The sequence below is a fragment of the Neovison vison genome, chromosome 4, assembly GCF_020171115.1.
Source record: "Neovison vison isolate M4711 chromosome 4, ASM_NN_V1, whole genome shotgun sequence".
Lineage (NCBI taxonomy): Eukaryota > Metazoa > Chordata > Mammalia > Carnivora > Mustelidae > Neogale > Neogale vison.
This window is the reverse complement of record NC_058094.1, coordinates 140267401-140286073: the sequence shown is the minus strand read 5'-3', so window position 1 is coordinate 140286073 and position 18673 is coordinate 140267401. Positions and strand designations below refer to the sequence as shown.

General features: G+C 42.6%; 2 protein-coding genes across 2 annotated transcripts in view; both read left to right on the top strand.

Moving 5' to 3' along the window:
* The first annotated feature begins 920 nt into the window (after window positions 1-920).
* Window positions 921-5097, top strand: LOC122904013 (probable G-protein coupled receptor 141). Its single transcript, XM_044244515.1, has 2 exons — window positions 921-1081; window positions 4174-5097. The coding sequence occupies exon 2, from the start codon at window positions 4209-4211 to the stop codon at window positions 5094-5096; it is 888 nt and encodes a 295-aa protein (XP_044100450.1). The 5' UTR covers window positions 921-1081; window positions 4174-4208; the 3' UTR covers window position 5097.
* Window positions 5098-16526: 11429 nt separating this feature from the next.
* NME8 (NME/NM23 family member 8) overlaps window positions 16527-18673 on the top strand; it is a 73073-nt gene continuing 70926 nt past the window's right edge. Inside the window, exons 1-3 of the mRNA XM_044245783.1 lie at window positions 16527-16559; window positions 16638-16695; window positions 16893-16999. Coding sequence (XP_044101718.1) covers window positions 16527-16559; window positions 16638-16695; window positions 16893-16999 — 198 coding nt within the window. The remainder of the gene's footprint in view (window positions 16560-16637; window positions 16696-16892; window positions 17000-18673) is intronic.

Genomic DNA, 18673 nt, shown 5'->3' with positions numbered 1-18673 from the left:
TTTATCAGTTACCTAAATGTAGGCAGACAGGAACTTGCTATACAGGTGATTGAGTTTTTATCCTTTTGAATTCCTGTAGCTGAACAGTAATGTGATTCGGGGCTGGATTTGCCAGCCACTGGAAGTCATGTTGGTCTCTTGCATCTTCATATGTCCTAAACCCAATGCTTCCTTAAAAATATGTTTTGAGATTTTAGCACAGCTAAAGATGACTATGAAGGTCAAAAGTGAGGTTGATGTGAGGAAAGGAAATGCTTTCGAGAAAAATGACATGAACCCTCTTGTGGAAATTACAGCACAGAGGTTTGGGCTTCAAAAGAACCATATCTCTGAATACAGTTGCTGAGGGAAGGGAGTCTGTGAAAACTGAAATACAGAGCTATATTTTGAGCACACTGTTGAAGATATGAATGTGTCTGATAGAGTGCTCCTCTAGGTCATTCTTATTTATTTATTTATTTGACAGAGAGAGAGAAGACATTGAGAGAGAGCACACAAGAGTGGGAGTGGAGGGAGAAGCAGGCTCCCACCTGGCAGGAAGCCGGACGCAGGGCTCCATCCCAGGACCCTGGGATCACGACCTGAGCTAAAGGCCGAGGCTTAACGACTGAGCTACCCAGGCACCCCTCCTCTAGGTTATTCTTATATTCTTCATGTAAAACATGTGGGCTAAAACATACAAGTATGATAAGAGGCAGCTTTTGAAAAAAAGAAAACCATGGAAGTTTTTCAGGTTACTAAGGAAAATTTCTGCAATAATGACAGTAAAAATGAAAGTCTTGATGTATAAGAATGCTCTTTTATATGTTTAACCACGAGCTGTGGAGACCAACATCCGTTTGTGGCCCTTAGGAGGTTTATCTGGGTCCTCCATCTTGACTGTTCAACTTCGGAAGCCTTCAGTCTGAAGTGCGTTCGTCATTCATAGCTCACCCCAAGATTTCTCTTGACGCTTGTCATTGCTGGAGTCTTGATTCCAGCCACAAGTTCTTGTTGCCTGCCCTGATGTGGATGACCCATAAATAAGCAGCGGGCCCTGAGTCTTCCAGCAGAACCAAATCCTAAGAGGAAAAAAGATCGCGTAAGTAGTCTGGGGAGTCGTTTGTTTCTGCCTAGAAAACAAGCAGAGAAATACCTAGAAATTACAGGCTATTGAAGGATAATGTTTGGTGTGGAGGTGGGGGCTGTGGCCTTAAGTCTTAAAGCGGGGGGGCGGGGGGCTAGAAACAGTAGAACATAGTCCCCATGCATTTAAATATTTTTAGGACAATACTGAGAAGTGGGATTTTGCTTTTGTGAAATATCCTTGTGTATGTTTCGGAAGGAGAAGAGGCATTGGTACTTTGATGCCCTATTCTGTGTCAGGGAATCTGTTAGGTTCTTTACAGAAAAGAACCATGTAACTTCTTACAAAATATGTGTTCTCATTCCTATATTTATAGCTAAAGAGACAGCTTTAGAGCTTAGCATTTGTCCCACAATTAGGCTGCTGGTGAGTGGAAGGGTACATTGTTTCCAAATGTCATAAAGGTGTGTGCATTGAAACTGTGCAACTGACAAATAATTTAGATTTTCATTGCTTTAAAATAATTTGAAATTTGAATCTTGTCTTCTTAGACTTGGGGATTACCAAAATTTTAAACTAAATTGGTATCATATTTGTTCATAAGTTATATGAAACTCTTCTGTTTCACACAAAAATCACATAAGCATTATAGAATTTATTTTATTAAAATTTTTTTTAAAGATTCTATTTATTTATTTGGGAAAGAGAGAGGGAGCAAGAGAGAGCATGAGTGGGCAGAGGGAGAGAGTGAGGTAGAAGCAGACTCCCCACTGAGCAGGGATCCCAATGCAGGGCTTGATCCTAGGACCCCCGAAGCATGACCTGAGCCAAAGGCAGACACCCAGCCACTGAGTCATGCATGTGCCCCAGCATTATATATTTTAAATATGTACTTTGTGAAAGTGCATATTCTAGTACATAAAATTTGATAATCACATTTTTTTTAAAAGATTTTATTTATTCATCAGAGAGAGAGAGGGAGAGAGAGCGGGCACAGGCAGACAGAATGGCAGGCAGAGTCAGAGGGAGAAGCAGGCTCCCCGCCGAGCAAGGAGCCCGATGTGGGACTCGATCCCAGGACGCTGGGATCATGACCTGAGCCGAAGGCAGCCGCTTAACCAACTGAGCCACCCAGGCGTCCCGATAATCACATTTTTGAGTTGTAATAAAATCTTATTTAAATATGCCAGGTCCAATATAATGTTTCACAAACAAAAAAATTAGTTATTCCCTCTGAGGAGATGCTGGAGTAGCAGAGGAAAAATTCCAAAATATCTTAGACATTTGCTGTGGAATAGCTTCTCCCTCAGATACCAACGTTCAAACTGCTTCTGGCCAGGTTGGTGGTAGATAACATGAGAAAAAGGGACAGATTCTTCCGGACAGGGATGACTGACCTGTTGATGTCTGAGTCCCACACTGTCCAATCAAAGGTTTGAAAAAGTTTTTTATTTTTTATTGTCGGATATTCATAAATATCCGACATTCATAATATTCGTAAATACTTACTGGTGCCATAAGAGTTTTATGTGACTAAGTGTATATCTGCCTAGGTATATAAAGTAAGGAGAAAAGGGGTAAATGTCTTTTTGTTTCTGATGTTTCACGTTAAGTATCATAACTTTTTTTTTTTAAAGTTTTATTTATTTATCTGACAGAGAGAGATCACAAGCAGATGGAGAGGCAGGCAGAGAGGGAGATAGAGGGAAGCAGGCTCCCTGCTGAGCAGAGAGCCCGATGCGGGACTCGATCCCAGGATCCCGAGATCATGACCTGAGCCGAAGGCAGCGGCTTAACCCACTGAGCCACCCAGGCGCCCTAAGTATCATAACTTTTACATGGCTTTTCTTGCTGTTGTTACCGAGCTATTTCAAGTGCACGAGCTCATTTAACTTTCCAATAACTGCTTCATGTAGACAGTAGGACCTCTCGCATTTCATAGCTCGAGCTCCGTGGAGCCAGGTGACTCACACACACTCCCACAGAGACCCAGTGACAGATCTGGCACTCGTTTGCAGGACGGCAGATTGCTACGCAGTCACTGCTCCTTACACATCCAGCCTGAAAAACTTACATGAAACTTAAACATGGGCACCTGAGTGGCTCAGTCGATTAAGCATGTACCTTCAGCTCAGGTCATGATCCAAGGGTCCTGCGGTTGAGCCCTGCATTGGGCTCCCTGCTCGTAGGGAGACTGCTTCTCCCTCTCCTGACTCTCTCTTGCTCTCTCTCTCAAATAAATAAATAAAATCTTAAAAAAAAAACAAACAAAAACAAAAAACAAAACTAAACAGAACTCACCCACCCACCAACCCCAACTTTCCACGGAAATGTAAAGTACTAGTCTAAGATTCAGTGTTAGCAAGAAGAAGAGTGCAGGATATAGTGTGGGCTGCTCCCTGCTCAGAAGCTATTCATAGGAAATATTATATATTTATTTAAAGTAGGCTCTATGCCCATCATGAGTCTTAAGCTCACGTTGCCAAGGATGAGAGTCACATGCTCTGTGGACTGAACCAACCGGGTACCCCTAGTAGAAAACATTTTAAAATGTCTGATGCATCTTCTTACAATAATTGCACACAATTTATATGATCTTCTCTATGTTATCTCAAATTAGATTTCTAACAATAGAAAAAATGACCTTTGTAGATCTGAGATGAGTGTGACCTGCGTGTATGCTGACTCTGCCTTTATTTAAAATTTTATTTTATTCATCATGAATTTTTCGCATTAATTTTAATCTTTTTAAAAAATTGCATTAAAATACCATTGATTTTGATTACTGAGTTTTTGGCCTTTCCTTAAATTTTATGCTACAGCCTAACATGTCCCATGCTAATTTCAGCCCTGGCATGTGAGCTTAATAGAATGACTGGGTCTACAGTTATGAATTTTATACTCAAACGGACTTATTTCTGTGATTTTGCTTCACTTTTTTTTCTTTAATGTTTGGGTAGTTAAGGGGAGTCCCTGACAATATTTATTGGGTCTACAGCTTGAGGTTTATAAACAGTTGGCTAGGATTGTAAAACTCAATATTATTAAAGTTAGTTGCTGTATAGTTTCCATATATCTGTTATAATTTTGTGAAACTTTTGATTTAGGAGTTTACGGTCTTCTAAGCATTTTGTGGTGATACATGGAGCCCAACAATATGACCACCCTGCCAAACGCCTCAAACACAGAGCAAGGCCACTGCAAGGGACACTGCAGGATGATTCTGATAACAGTCTACAGCATGGTTTTGCTTGGAGGTACCACGGGGACAGTACTGATGTCACGTATGATGTGCAAAAGGAAGAGCCAATCCATGATTGCCATGATCATTCTCAATATCATAGTGCTACACTCAGTCCTCCTGGTCAGCCTCCCGTTCCGCCTCAGCTATTATATCTTAGGGGTCTGGGAGTTCGGATCCTTTCTCTGCCGACTGGTCAGCAGCATAATATACGGTCATATGTACTTCACCTTTGTTTTCTATGTGGTCATTGTCATACTCCGATTGCTCATCTATTTTAAGAAACTCCAAATGCAAAAGTTGCAAAAATACCACATGGTAGTATTAAGCATTGTTATTTGGACCACAGGCAGCCTTGTTTTTTGGCCAATATTACTTTTACAATATGGCATACATCCAAGCTACTCAGAAAAACCACGGTGCTTTGAGTTCTACAAAGATCTCAACCGGGGGGATCTCATTATCTTGAACTACTCCATGATTGTCATTATGATCTCAACAGTTGTTATACTCTTTCTGATAGAGATGGGCGTCATTGTTCAACTGATAAAAGCTCTCTGGCCTGACATGTGGGCACATCAAGACTATAGAGCTCAAATCAAGAGCTTCTTCTTCCTCCTAGTAATAGTGGTCTGTTTTATACCCCACCACGTATTCCGGGTACATTTTATTCAAAATTACTCAGAGATAGACAATTCTGAGTTAGTTCTTTATAATGAAATTTTTGTTGCTTTGACTACGGTCTGTTGCCTGGATATGGTGTGTTTCATAGGGGGGGTTATCCATTAAATACTCCTTGTCCCTCACTTTGTAATTGTTTTTTTTTTTTACCATTGTGACAACACAGTTTCAAATGAACGACTGCTACCATGATTTCAAAATTTTTCAAATTCTCAGCTCTTGATTGTCACCGGAATTATTTTTCCATGAAAAGGTAATGAAGACCAATTGTCCCCCTCTTCTTGGGTGATCTGTTTTCCGTGAACTGTATATTCACTTGCCATAGCACTACCCAAGTTGACCCTAAACGTCCTTTCCAGACTCAACTCAAACTCTTTTTCATGCAGTATTTACTCCTGCTGAGCACAACCACGGGCCTTTCCTACTCAACAGTCCAGCCTGTTCTCTTTGCCTTTGCTATTGCTGGGCTTTGATCTTAAAATGTTCTTTCCCTCCTTTTCCAAACTATCTCTTCTTTAAGGTCTAGAGAATTTGAAGACATGGACTCTAGAGGCTTAACTTATTCAACTTATGCTCAACCTGAGCCTCTTGAAAATGACCTAAGTGCCTCTTGAAAATGACCAGTAGTCAGCGAAGATATGGCAGCTGGCCGTAGTATTTGGAGGAAAGAACTAAGTTTAGTAGTCAATAGACTTGACTATTGGAAGGAAACACTTCCAGGATTGCTGGAGCATTAATATGGTTTGATTCTGACTAAGACTTTGTAGGTACTCAGGAAATAGAGAATGCCTCCCAGATCGACGTTTCTAGACATGGATCCATTAAGCAGGAAAAGAAATTGGAAAAGGTGGAAAACAGCTGGTCTTAGTCAAAGCGTGCTATACTAGACTACATTAGACTCTATTAGAGCCCAAACTTTTGAGAGTGTGGAACTGTTTTTAAGCTTATCCAAGGCACCCTATCTGAACAAGTAATATTACATAATGAAAATCAACTCTGGTATCAGTTAAATGCAGTAGAAATAACCAAGACAAGGAACCTGGATTGAGATAAATAGAATCCAAGTTGGTTGTCTTGGTTATTTCTGATAATAGAATGTATCAAATTATTTTTGATCAATAGAATCGTAGTTGTTTGTCCTGGTTATTTTTATTGTGTTAGTTGATACTTACCTGACATAGAAATTGACATGCCCTTATTCTTTGCTTATAATAATGCTACCTTTGATATTAAATTTTAATGAATCAAATAACCAAACCCTTACTGGCTAACAAGACAGCATAGTTAATACAAAAGAATTTGAGAATCATCCACACATGTGGATTCAAAGGCTTTTGATAACTATGGAATCATGGATGAAGTATTTATAATCTCTGAGCCCCAGTATCCTATGTTACAGGGTTTGGGTAAAGGTAAAACAAGATAGAAGCATGTGTTAAGTTGTGTTACAGTGCCAGGCATGTGATCCTCAGGATAACATTACTTATTTTCCAAATCCAGTGACACATTTTACAAATAATTTTAAAATAGACTCAAAATGTTGATTCATGTAAAAATAGACTTTAGAGGCTCAGATGCTATTCATCAATGCTAACCTCATGCTTTATGTAATTAAATAGATGCTTAATGGATCCTTATTCTTATTTTTGCCTATAAAAACTTATTATTATTCTATTATTCTATAATTATTGATAACACTTAAAATACTATAGAAGAACCATTTTATAAACCTGCTTATAAAACAGGAACATGCTAAATAGCACTGCACTTCAATTACATGTAATCACTTTTTAAGGGGATATGATATGTCCTGAGTAACTTCAAGATTGTGATTGATTGTGTAACTTAAGGATGTAGTCATTGCTTGCTTATCACTTTGTTGGGTTCCATGATTTCCTTTTAATATTGTGGGCAGCGGAGCTAAGAAAGCCTCTGGTGAGCTCTGCCTGATATTCCTGCCCCTGTGCAATCTCCCCTTTTACTTATGACTTCTTATGAATGAAATAGGGCAGAACAATGAGGTATCATTTCCAGTGTTAGGTTATAAAAGGACTATGGCTTCCATCTAGGGCATCCTTTCTCTCCTTTGTGCTGTGTCTCGGATTGCTTCACCCTGGAGGAAACCATCTGCCATGTCATGGGGCAGCACAAGTGGCAAAGAGTCAATACCTTCTAAGAACCACGTGAGTGAGCTTGGCAGTGGATCTCCTGAGACCTGCCAGTAGACATGCAGCTCAGAAGCAAATCCCCTCTCATTTGAGTCTTGAGGTGATGGCAGCCCTGGCTGGCATTGAGTGCAGCCTCACTGAGAGACCCTGAACCTGAACCACTCGGCTAATCTACTCCTAGATTCCTACCGTGAAACAATGAGACAATGAATGCTGTCTTCACCTAGTAAGTTTCAGAATAATGTATTACACAGCAATAGGTAACAAATACAGTAAGCGAGTTATTTACACCTGTGGAATGCTGCCACATAAGGTACTTGTGTCTGAGATTTACATCCACTTGTTAGTTCCTGCCTGTTCCAGGTGTTCATGATAACAAGAAATATCATTGCCTGTTTTTTGAGTCAATATGAACTGGTTCTGATATTGTATAAGGTTTGCTTCTACCCCTAAAGAATAGATGATATTACATGGAAGTACATTGGAATGGTTTTAGGGTGAAGACTGCAAAGGGGACAGCTGGGGAGTGGGTAGGAATTTCTCTTTGTTAGTCATACTGATGTATGGATTACGGGCGCTCTGAGTGTGGTTCCTAGATCCCCACCTGCAGGAGCACTATCTGGGACCTTATTAAAAATGCAAATTCTTGAGCTCTCCCTGTGACCTACTCATTCAGAAATTGTGGAGGTGGAACCCAGTGATTATGAGTTTTAACGAGCCCTCTAGGTGATTCTGATGTGAGCTAAAGTGTAAGAATCTCTGCCTTAGATACACTTGATAGATTAAAAATGGACACAAATTCTTTGGCACGGATCCCACTGCGAGATGGAATCTCTTTCCCTTCCCCTTCCCTGGGAGTGGAATTTGTGACTGCACCAACCAACAGAACAGAGGAGAAAGGACCCTGCCATTTCCAGAAGTGGGCCTTAAGAAACTGGAAACCTTCATTTCCCCTCCCTTGGAATCCTTGCTCTTAGAGCCTGAACTGTCATGGAAGAAGTTTGACTTCCCTGCTGAGGAGAACACATGGAGATGTCTGCGATGGACGGCTGGAGATGAAGGGGAGATGAGCTCAGAGAAGCCCAGCCTTCCACCCAAAGCACCAGGCATGGGAATGAAACTGCTGGGGCTCACCAGACCACCCCGCTGCCGTGGGGCTGCCGCCACGTGATCCCAGTCCCCTTCAGCTGGTGCGGAGAAATTGCCCACTCAGTCTTGCCTGAATTCCTGATCCACACAACTGAGAGATACAATGAAATGATTGTGTTAACCATATTAAAAAATGAAAAAGAAACAGGTGAAGTTGAATTGAATATGATTTATGTGACCCATTCTATCCCAAATATTATCATTTAAAGAAACAATCAATATAAAAATTATTAATGAGTTTTTTTTCATTCTTCTATTCCTATTAAGCTCTTCAGAATCTGGTGTGTATTTGAGGCTTGTTCTGAGCAGCTGCATTTCAGTGGTCACACATGGCTCGTGGTCAATATATTGGACAGCACAGATCGGCATCACCCAGAGATCATTTGGAGATGTACCTGAGGATCCTTTTCTTACAGGAGACCGGCCTTGTGTCTCTCTGAAATTCACTTTCCTCCCATGTGAAACAGGAATAATGCAACCTACTTCAGAATATAAAAATTAAATGGTATTGTAAGAGTGCAGATAGCAGTGCACAGCAAGTACAAATTGTCTGTCTGTTTCTCCATATAGACACTATTGGTTCTGTTTCTGCAGAGAACCCTAATGCCTGTGTGAAGCAAGATATCCTGCTATCACTAGCTTTTGTTTATAGGAAAATGTCATGTATGTTTGTATTAAGCAACTTAGGATTGCTCCAGCTCACAGATTTAAGGGCCTGGAAGGAAGCCTTCCTCTTGCAAATCCACACACAGGACCATTAGTGCAGCCACCACATGGGTCTGCCCTGTCCTTCCTCTCTTACTCATGCTCCTAGTTGGCAAAATCTTCTCTCCACAAAGTGGTACAAGATCTCCAGTGTCCATACCCAGATTCTCCTGTTCTTCCAGTGTTTACAGCCATCAAAACACAAGAACTCTGCTGGGCTCCAAGTCCATGGCTGGACAGAATGAATGGTCTCCAGTTCTACCTAGGTCCAGAGTCCCTAAAACTGTCTTTCATCCTTCTGTTACCTCTGGCTTTCATTCCATGTCTGGAATTTTTTAAGTCTCTGGATAAACATCCCTATCTGTCCCTGATCTTTTCCCAACCCTATATGGAGTTCTCTGCCTGGCCCTGCTCTGAGCACCAGGAATCCGGCCCTGATGCACGGTACTTTGGGTTTTCTTGTTCCTGGGCTCCTGGTTGGATCTGACCACTGGGAGTTACCTGCAGGAGAGTTGGTCCAGAGGGAGGAATGAGGGTGAGGCCTGATTCTCTGCTCCTTTCCCACGTTGTTATCATACATCTAGCAGGGCCTGTAGCTCCAGGCTTCAGCTTCTACTTCATGGCCCTGCTCTCCCTGCATTCCATGGAGAATTCCAAGGTCTTTTCTTCCCTTTGTCCCTCCAGGCCTGGACTTGATGCTGCAATCTCTGTTTACATCAGTATCCCTTGTTGGCTCCCTCATTTCTGCTCACAGAAACCTACCTTCATTAATGCCTTTTTTTCAGTTTCTCCATCTGAGTTGCGTTCTGCTTCCTGCAGAGAGGTGGCTGATTCCTTAAGAACTCAAATCCGTTCCTGAAGGTGGAGTGGAAAGGGGAATTCCCATTTTCTGCATTTGCCTCGGTTTCCCCAATTCAAACGTCCTCTTCCCGTCTCACGAAAGGAAAGATTTCACAAATATCAACAAATTCAAATAAATAACGAGGTGGGGTGCGGAGGCAGAGACGCTGACAGAAATATTATCAGGGTAAAAGAGTAAACGTGGCCTTGGATGCATCCATAGGGAGGACTTGCCACCTCTTCCCCATTTCCCTGTGAGAAGGTCAGAGGCTTTAGCTTCAGGCAAGACAACTTCACGCCACAGCACCGAAGAATCCAGCAAGAAGTTCTGATGTGACTCTTATTGCCCTCCATTCTGGATTTTGAAGAGAACTGAAAACAAAACCAAACCAACAACAACAAAAAATAATTTTATAAATGCACACGTGTCTTGAAACTGCCTTTTGAGTTTCTGGGTTTCCACTTAATTTTCCGCTGGACTATTTCAGGTGGAAATGTCAAGTAGATTGCAGGAGGAAAAAAATGGTACCCCCTTAAGAAGAAATGATGCAGGGCTATACTTTGAGGTCAATATCATGCACCTGTGCCAGGGGGATGATTTTTTTTTTTAACTTTGTTGCATTTGATTTAGGGCACTAGCATCTATTCATTATAACAGTGATAGGGATTTTTGTGGAAAGGTATAGGTTTTAGATAGATAATGCCCACACAGCAGTACTAAATGGAATATTTTAGAGTTTTATCTCTACATGACAATAGATAACAATTATTAAGTACTCCCCTGCTGGAGACTGTTCTAAGCCTTACATCTACTTTAAATCATTGAATCCTCAGAAAGTGATTAAATAGGTTCTGTTATTATCTCCAGGGAAGACACTAGACTATGAAGAGGATAAGAAACTTGCCCAAGGTCACAAAGACCCCCACTACCCAATTCTGCCTCCTCACAGGGATTTCACAAAAAATATGTGTGCTGGGGGGCAGTCAGAAAAGCCTTCATATAATAAGCATTATATATTCACAAATTACTGATCACACAGAGCAAGGGTGATCCTGCTATTATGACTCAAGGACTTTTGCCCTGTAACTTATTACCTGGGGGGTCACTCATTCTGTGGATCTTAATAATCCTGACTTAACAGTCAATAGTGGTGAGACTCATTAGATTTCTCCTTCCACTGTGTCATCCTAGAATCCCTGAACTCATGATCTTCCCTCCAGATCTAATAGTTCTTTTTTCCACCCTCATGTGAAAAACATCATTCACTCAGCCAAATCTGAAGCTTCAGAGTTTTCTGTGGATTCTCCTCCTTGAAAGAGTGCCTTCTTGGGGCACCTGGGTGGCTCAGTGGGTTAAGCCGCTGCCTTCGGCTCAGGTCATGATCTCAGGGTCCTAAGATCGAGTCCCGCATCGGGCTCTCTGCTGGGCAGGGAGCCTGCTTCTCTCTCTTTCTGCCTGCCTCTCCATCTGCTTGTGATTTCTCTCTGTCAAATAAATAAATAAAAAAAAAATCTTTAAAAAGAAAAAAAAAAGAGTGCCTTCTTAAGTTCTATTGACACTAAGCCCAAGATATCCCAAGCGAGTCTCTTTTGCCCTAGGCATGTTCTCTGCCTTCTTGTAGCATGTTCTCTGCCTTCTTGTAGGGCTAACCCCATCCTCCCCTATTGCTATAATAGCTTTCTATCTTATTATCTCTCATTTCACTACCCCAAACACATTTAATCCAATAGTCACACTGATGTCACAGCGGATTTTTTTTTTTTTAAGAATCAAAATCTTTTAATGTCATCCATCTGTTGTAAATCTTCCCATTTTAAACGTTGATAAGTTTCCCACTGTTTTCCCATAAAGCCCACACCCTTGATCAAGCTGTGAGATCTTCTGTACACTTCGTAAATGAGGCTTGAGCTCCTCCTGTGGCAGAGATTTTGGCATTATAATGAAGTAAAAGTAGTTGTGTGGCATCCTAGAAATCACTCTACCTTCATTGGGTGCTGGCCTGAGTCAGGAGTTCAGCTCAAACCGGTCTGAGCGGGCTGGGTAGGCTGGAGGTCTCAGTTGTTATCTCTGGAAGGGATTTTGCTTTCCATTTGGCTGCGTTAAGAGCTAAGCTGGAAAGAAGAGCTCAGGGAACAATGTGGGACAAAGGTCAGTGAGAGCACGCAAGTATGCAGTAAAGGTCAGGTCCGGGGAGCTGGGCAAGGTTGACTGGATAAAAATACAGCTTATGGATATAGACTTTTGAATGCTAACAGTTTTAAACCACAGGGAATCTCCAAGATACTTGTGTTGAGTCCCCAGTGTTGGATCCCCCAATAATGGGTCTGTGATTAAAGGAGTGAGACTGATACAAAGTGAAGGTCAAGCAAAGCTTTATTTCTCACCAAAGCATCAAGAATCAAACTGACCGGCCGGGGCTACGCCTCTTACAGAGAGCGCGACCCCTCCCTGCTTCACAGACTAACTTTTTTTTTTTTTTTATATTTTATTTATTTATTTGACAGAGAGAGAGATCACAAGTAGGCAGAGAGGCAGGCAGAGAGAGAGAGAGGAGGAAGCAGGCTCCCTGCTGAGCAGAGAGCCCGATGCGGGACTCGATCCCAGGACCCTGAGATCATGACCTGAGCCGAAGGCAGCGGCTTAACCCACTGAGCCACCCAGGCGCCCCACAAAGACTAACTTTTATAGAGCAAAGGCCATGTGCTTGGGCCTGGCCACACACAGGTGGCAAATGAGATTATAACACCGCCGAGAAAGGGGCACAGTCATGCTAGGTCACACATAGGTGACCAACTGAATTACAATTTACCCTATAGTACACATTTGAACTAGCCTATCACCTTGGTGAGAATTGGCCCCCCAAAAGGCTGGGCCCACACTCCTTGGTAGCTAGGGAGACAGTATGCACGCTTTACTGTTTGGACGTCTCCACCTGGCCTGACTCTTCCCCGCATTCGGGCTGTTATCTCCACCTGACCTGACCTACCCTTGTATTTGGGCTTCGTTACCTGGGACTGGTTTCGCAGACTTGGTTTTAAATAAGTTCCCCTGGGCGGGGGGGGGGGGGGGGGGGAGGGGGGCAGGCTCAATTTACGTTTTACTGCCTAAACGACAAAATGGCTCTTCAACCAAGGTGGGGCCGCTCTGGCTAAATAGGCCCTTATATTTGTAATAAAAATAATTAAAGTCACTAAAAGCATAAGATATTTTAATAACTTCGTAAAAGAGAGGAAAACAGGATACAGAAACATGGTCGTATTTCTTTTGCTCATGCTGGAAGGAGTGCCAGACCTCTCATCTGAGCCTCATTCCCTTCTGTGCCCTCCCATCTCTTCAAGTTTTATTTCTCTATTTCTTCAATCTTTGCTCTCCTGACTTTGAAAAATCACCCTTTCAATACAGTGTAGCCAACTCTCTTCCACTTTATTGAAAGGTAGTTAAAACCAGCCCACAGTCTTTGGCAACGTCCCTTCTCTTCATCTTTAGGTTTCTGGAAAGAGCTGTTGATTCTCTTTGCCTCCACTTTCTGTCTTGACATTCTCTCTTCCAGCAACTTTCCCCAGAAGACTCCACTGAAAACATTCTCATGACATCAACATTGACTTCTTTGCTGTTTAGTCGACATAAGCAACATTTAATTTGACCTTTGTTTGTTTTATTTGACCACTTTGCAGCATTTGGCAATATTGACAATTGCTGGCTTTCCATCATCTCATCCTTTGATTTCTGTGACATCACCTGCTTTTGGTTCTTTTCCCATTTTGGCTATTCCTTCTCAGTTTCCTTCATTAGCTTCAATTTCTCTGTTCCTAAATGTTGACGTTCCTAGTGCACCCTCTTGGGGCCTCACTTTCTCAAATGCCATACTTTCCTGGGCCATTCAACTCTACTCTTCTGTCCTTTAAATATGCCAGTTATCTGAAAATCTCTATCTCCTGCCCAGTTATTCTGCAGATATCTTGATTTTCTATCTAGTGGTCTCCAATGTGTTATGCACACCTTCCCTGAGGTGTGCAAAATACTCTGTAAGCTTCCAAGAAGTGATATTGCTGATTGTGTTTCTTTTCTAATCTGAGAAATGAGGATATTATGCTTTGTTATTATTTATATATTCATTATCAGCAGTGTCCTTGTTATGGAACTTGGACTGGATCCTGGCAGAAGAACCAAGTGGCACTTGGAGACCTTGGAGGATGGGAGGTTTATTTAACACCGGTGGGCTCAGAGGAGAATGATTTCCAAAGGTCTGAGCCCCAAGCACAAGCACAAGCAGGGAGGGTAAATTATACCTTTCTACTTCTGTGTACTTGGCACGAGCAGGAAATGTGGTAGGAAAGAAGAACCCGGAAGGGCTTTGAGACAGGGACTGTAATTCCCTTGCTGGTTTGGTCTGCCATCTTAGGGTACAGTTTTCCCCTTATCATCCTCATTGGCTTCTTTGTCCTCTCATTTCAGTGTTGTACAGTATATGCTTTGTCTCTAGGTTTCAACCACCCACCTATATGCAAAGGCACTGGATCTCAAGTTCCGTTCAGTGTTTCTTATAGGGAGCCGGTCACACATGGGCACGTTCCAGCTCTGTGTGGCCATTGATTCCCCTCTCACCTTTCACCTTTAACTCCTGAGTTTTAGCAAATCCTAAATCCAATTAGTATTCCTGAATGATGATGACAGGCTCGCATGTCCACTCTAAAACCACTCATGGACCCATAGTTGCAGAATATCATTTATACTTACTACATATACTCTGTAGTGTTGGCCAAGAAGTCACTACGATGCTCCAAGAAGCTTGGGAAACAGCATGTCATCAATCCAGACCAGCTGAGATTAGTCCATTCTATACGTGTCACATTACACCCAAGCTGTTAATTTTATTAAAATAATAATAAAAAATCATGATCATAAAATAGGAGAATCTTTGCAATAAAGAGTACCTATGAAAATATTTTTCCCACATAGACTTTCAGTGGTTATCTCACGGGAAATCTAATTTTTATTTTGCAAAAAGAAAGTGTTTCAAATTTGAGGACATGTGCTCATCAGTATTTTGCTATCTAACATATATTTTAAAGCATAATCAACATTATCTGTTTGTTCATGATTACAATGCTATTTTAGAACAGTCAGAAAATTACTGCTTTTTGAAACAACTCATGGTAAGGAGATAAAACTGTATGAAAACCGGTATTTAGGCATATTTTTGTATTTAACATGATTTTAATGGTGAACATGGCCAAGCATTTATTCATGTTTGGAATCTGGCAAGTCGTGAATGAATTGCATGTATGAATCGGCTATGAATGCTAGACCCCGGCAAAAATCAGTGAAAACATTCTGTAAAAATCTATTGGCTTTGCGGAATTTGCAACAGAATATTGTATGCTTTATAATTATTCGTTACTTGTCACACATTGTTCTTATTTATGCCAGTAAAATTTATCATGATTCGTAGTAATTTCCAAGAGAGCTAGTTGTTAACATCTACCAGCACACCAGTGATTATGTCTGTTGTCATAGGAGAGCTTCTGTCAACCTGCAGGTGGCAAACGCACCCGTAGCATAGGGGGCTGTCCGGCACTGAGCAGAGAGGTACAGGGGCTCCGGGCAGCGGACTCCCCCACCCCTCCCACCCCTGCCACCCACCCCCCATCCCCTATCCCTCCCAGCCCCATCCCCCAACCCTCCCTCACCTACCCCTCCCCCTCCTCGTGCAGCAGGACTCAAGCTCTTAGTGGTCCTAGACTTGCGCCCTGGGGGAGCTTCGAGGCACCGCCCCCACGGGGGAGGGCCAGGCTCGTGGCGTGGGTGGGGTGGCCGTGGACGTTGGCCTCTCCTCCTGATGTCCGTTCCAGTGTCCTTTTTCTGCCTCTTTCCCGGGACCAGCGTGGACCGACGTCCAGACCGTTAGATTTTTACCTGCTCTGCGCCCAGGTACTCGGACCTCTTGGATCCGTGCTCACAAAGGCCGCAGGCCTCATCCAGGGGCTGGTTTGGATTCCCGGGGGCCTCTTCCCTCTCGTTCTTGTAGACGTCGGGGTGTAGCTTGGAGGAGCACCTGTTGTATGTTAAGCTTGTTGGAGAATCCAGCACCTTTACCCGGGATGGATTTGGTTTTGTCGTCCCGAATAACTCCTTTATTTTGTGCTAGTCCCGCTGTCACGTGCGCGGGCCGCCACACTGAGCGCCCCCGAACCCCCGGAGTGGGCCGTTAGGGCCTCACTGACTTAACTCTGCGGATCGTTCTGATGTGCTTGCTCAAGACCACCCTAGCGTCTTGTTCTACTCATGAAACCTCCGTGGAGAGGGACCCGAGGAGAATCCACGGGCTGGTCACAGACAACACGTGCAAATGAAAATAGACAGAACACCCCGTGAAACTTGAGGAAAAGAAAACTTTGTAAGGAACTGTACCTTGCAACTTTCTTACCTTGCTTACCTTACATTCTTACCTCTTACTGGGAAAGGAAGATAACAGGGCAGAGCCCCCTGAGGAATCCCTCGGCGACCTGGGCTCCTCTCTCCCTAGAAATGGGGACAGTGTATATTCTGATACCTTCAAAAGAAAATTTCTGTGGGGCATTAAGATGCTGCTTGAATGCGTAGGGAATAACATCATTTAAATTTCCTCTTAAACGTTTTCTACCTGTCTTCCCTTTTTCCCATGACAGGGGATAAATGGCGGGCAAAAAGCGAGAGGTCCAGTTACAGGTGAGCATGACCTAGCAACAGTCTTTACTAGGGGCGTTGGTGCTTGAAGATCCCTTGACAGCGGTCTCCTTTTTGTAGGCAGTCGTCAATACTCAAAGCCTGTGGGATGAGATGTTGCAGAACAAAGGCCTAACAGGTACTGGGGTTCTCCTGGTTGTCCGGCCATTTGGGAACCTCAAGCCTACCCTGCCCCCAAATCTATTGGCTTTGTGGAATTTGCACCTCCCCACTGAGAGTGTAGAAACCTGCTTCATCTGCCGCGTGCAGCGTTGGGATGAGCTGCTATTCCAGATTCTTTGACTCTGTTTTTTCATAAATATTATCATCTTCTAGTGATCGACGTTTACCAAGCCTGGTGTGGACCTTGCAAAGCAATGCAAACTTTATTCAGAAAATTGAAAAATGAGCTGAATGAAGACGAACTTCTGCATTTTGCTGTAGTAAGGATTTCATTTCCAGTAAACGGTTATTTTCCTGATACTTCCAAGTATTTAAATATTGTCTTTAAGGATTGTCTTATTTTAAACAACCTGCCAACTCTTCAAACATGGACAATATTTACTTGGCAGTTTTACTGTATGTCTAGTTCTACCAGATCTGAGAACCATCACGATTTTTATCCTGTCTCCCACCGTGTTGAGGTTGTTTACTATGATTGCGAACATCAGAAAGTATACATATGGATGCCTGTCTGTTGATCTGTTTTTTTTTTTGTTTTGTTTTGTTTTTTCAGCTTGACTGTTTGTTCAGTGTATGTCTTTTAGAATCTGGGCTATAAATGCCGTTTACTGGATAGCATTGGGAGGGTCTCTGGGCACTTAACCCAGTTACCAGTTTTCCAGTGGTAGTGATTTTCCCTTCCCTTGTCACCAAGATGTGACGAGGGATTAAAATGTTACGGCTAAACTTACTGGGCTTCGTTGTATTGATTATTCAATTTGTCCACATCAGTTTACCACCTGCTTAGAGCTTTGATATCTGATACAGTGGCCACTAGATGAAAACGGCTTTTGAGCACTTGAGATGTGGCTGGTGCCACTGAGGAACTGAATTTTTAACTTTAATTTATTTAAATTTAAATTTAAAAACTGATAACCAATTCAGGAATTATAAAACTTTTTAAGTTGTTTGGGACAACTTGGTATGTGCATCTACTTTTTTGGACTATACTTTTTTTTTTTTTAAAGATTTTATTTATTTATTTGACAGACAGAGATCACAAGTAGGCAGAGAAACAGGCAGAGAGAGAGGGAGGGGGAAGCAGGCTCCCTGCTGAGCAGAGAGCCCTACTCAGGGCTTGATCCCAGAACCCTGAGATCATGCCCTGAGCTGAAGGCAGAGGCTTAACCCACCGAGCCACCCAGGTGCCCTTACATTCTTTATAGGACTACTTTTCCTTAGTTCATGGTTACGTTAAGCAGCCTAAGGCTTAGAAAACTCACCTCATTGTTTTTTCTCTGCAAGAGAAAAGGTGGTTATATACAGTTGTTAAATCTTTTTTTTTCTTTTTTAAAGATTTTATGTATTTGTCAGAGAGAGAGAGTGAGTGCACAGGCAGGGGAAGCAGCAGGCAGAGGGAGAAGCAGGTTCCCTGTGGAGCAAAGAGCCTATGTAGCATTCAGTTCCGGGGCTCTGGGATCAGGACCTGAGCTGAAGACAGTCACTTAACCTACTAAGCCACCCAGGCGTCCCTACAATTGTTTAATCTTTTTATCCAGAGGTTGACTTTGTCTTCTGAAGTAAGAGTGTTTCAGTTTTTGAAAGGGCGACCATCTGTAACAGCCTGCTTCATTCTGAGCCACCGGAATGGATCTGGAATATGATTTGAGACTTGATCCTTGGCAGGGAGGATAAATGGAGTTCAGAGGACACAGAATGGGGCCTAATGGAGATTGCCAGATCCAGTAGACACAGGGTTGGTACAGAAGTTGAGAAACCATATCAGGAGGCTCTAACAGTTGGCAAATGGATTGAGAATCAAGGTAGAAAATTCTTTTGAGTCCTGGCAGCTGGCATAAGGGCACTTCGTCTGGGAGTGGCAGGAGTGCAAGTTCATGGGCTAGGAGCCATGGGAAAACACCAGTGTCTAAAAGGGAAATGAGGTCAGTGGGGAG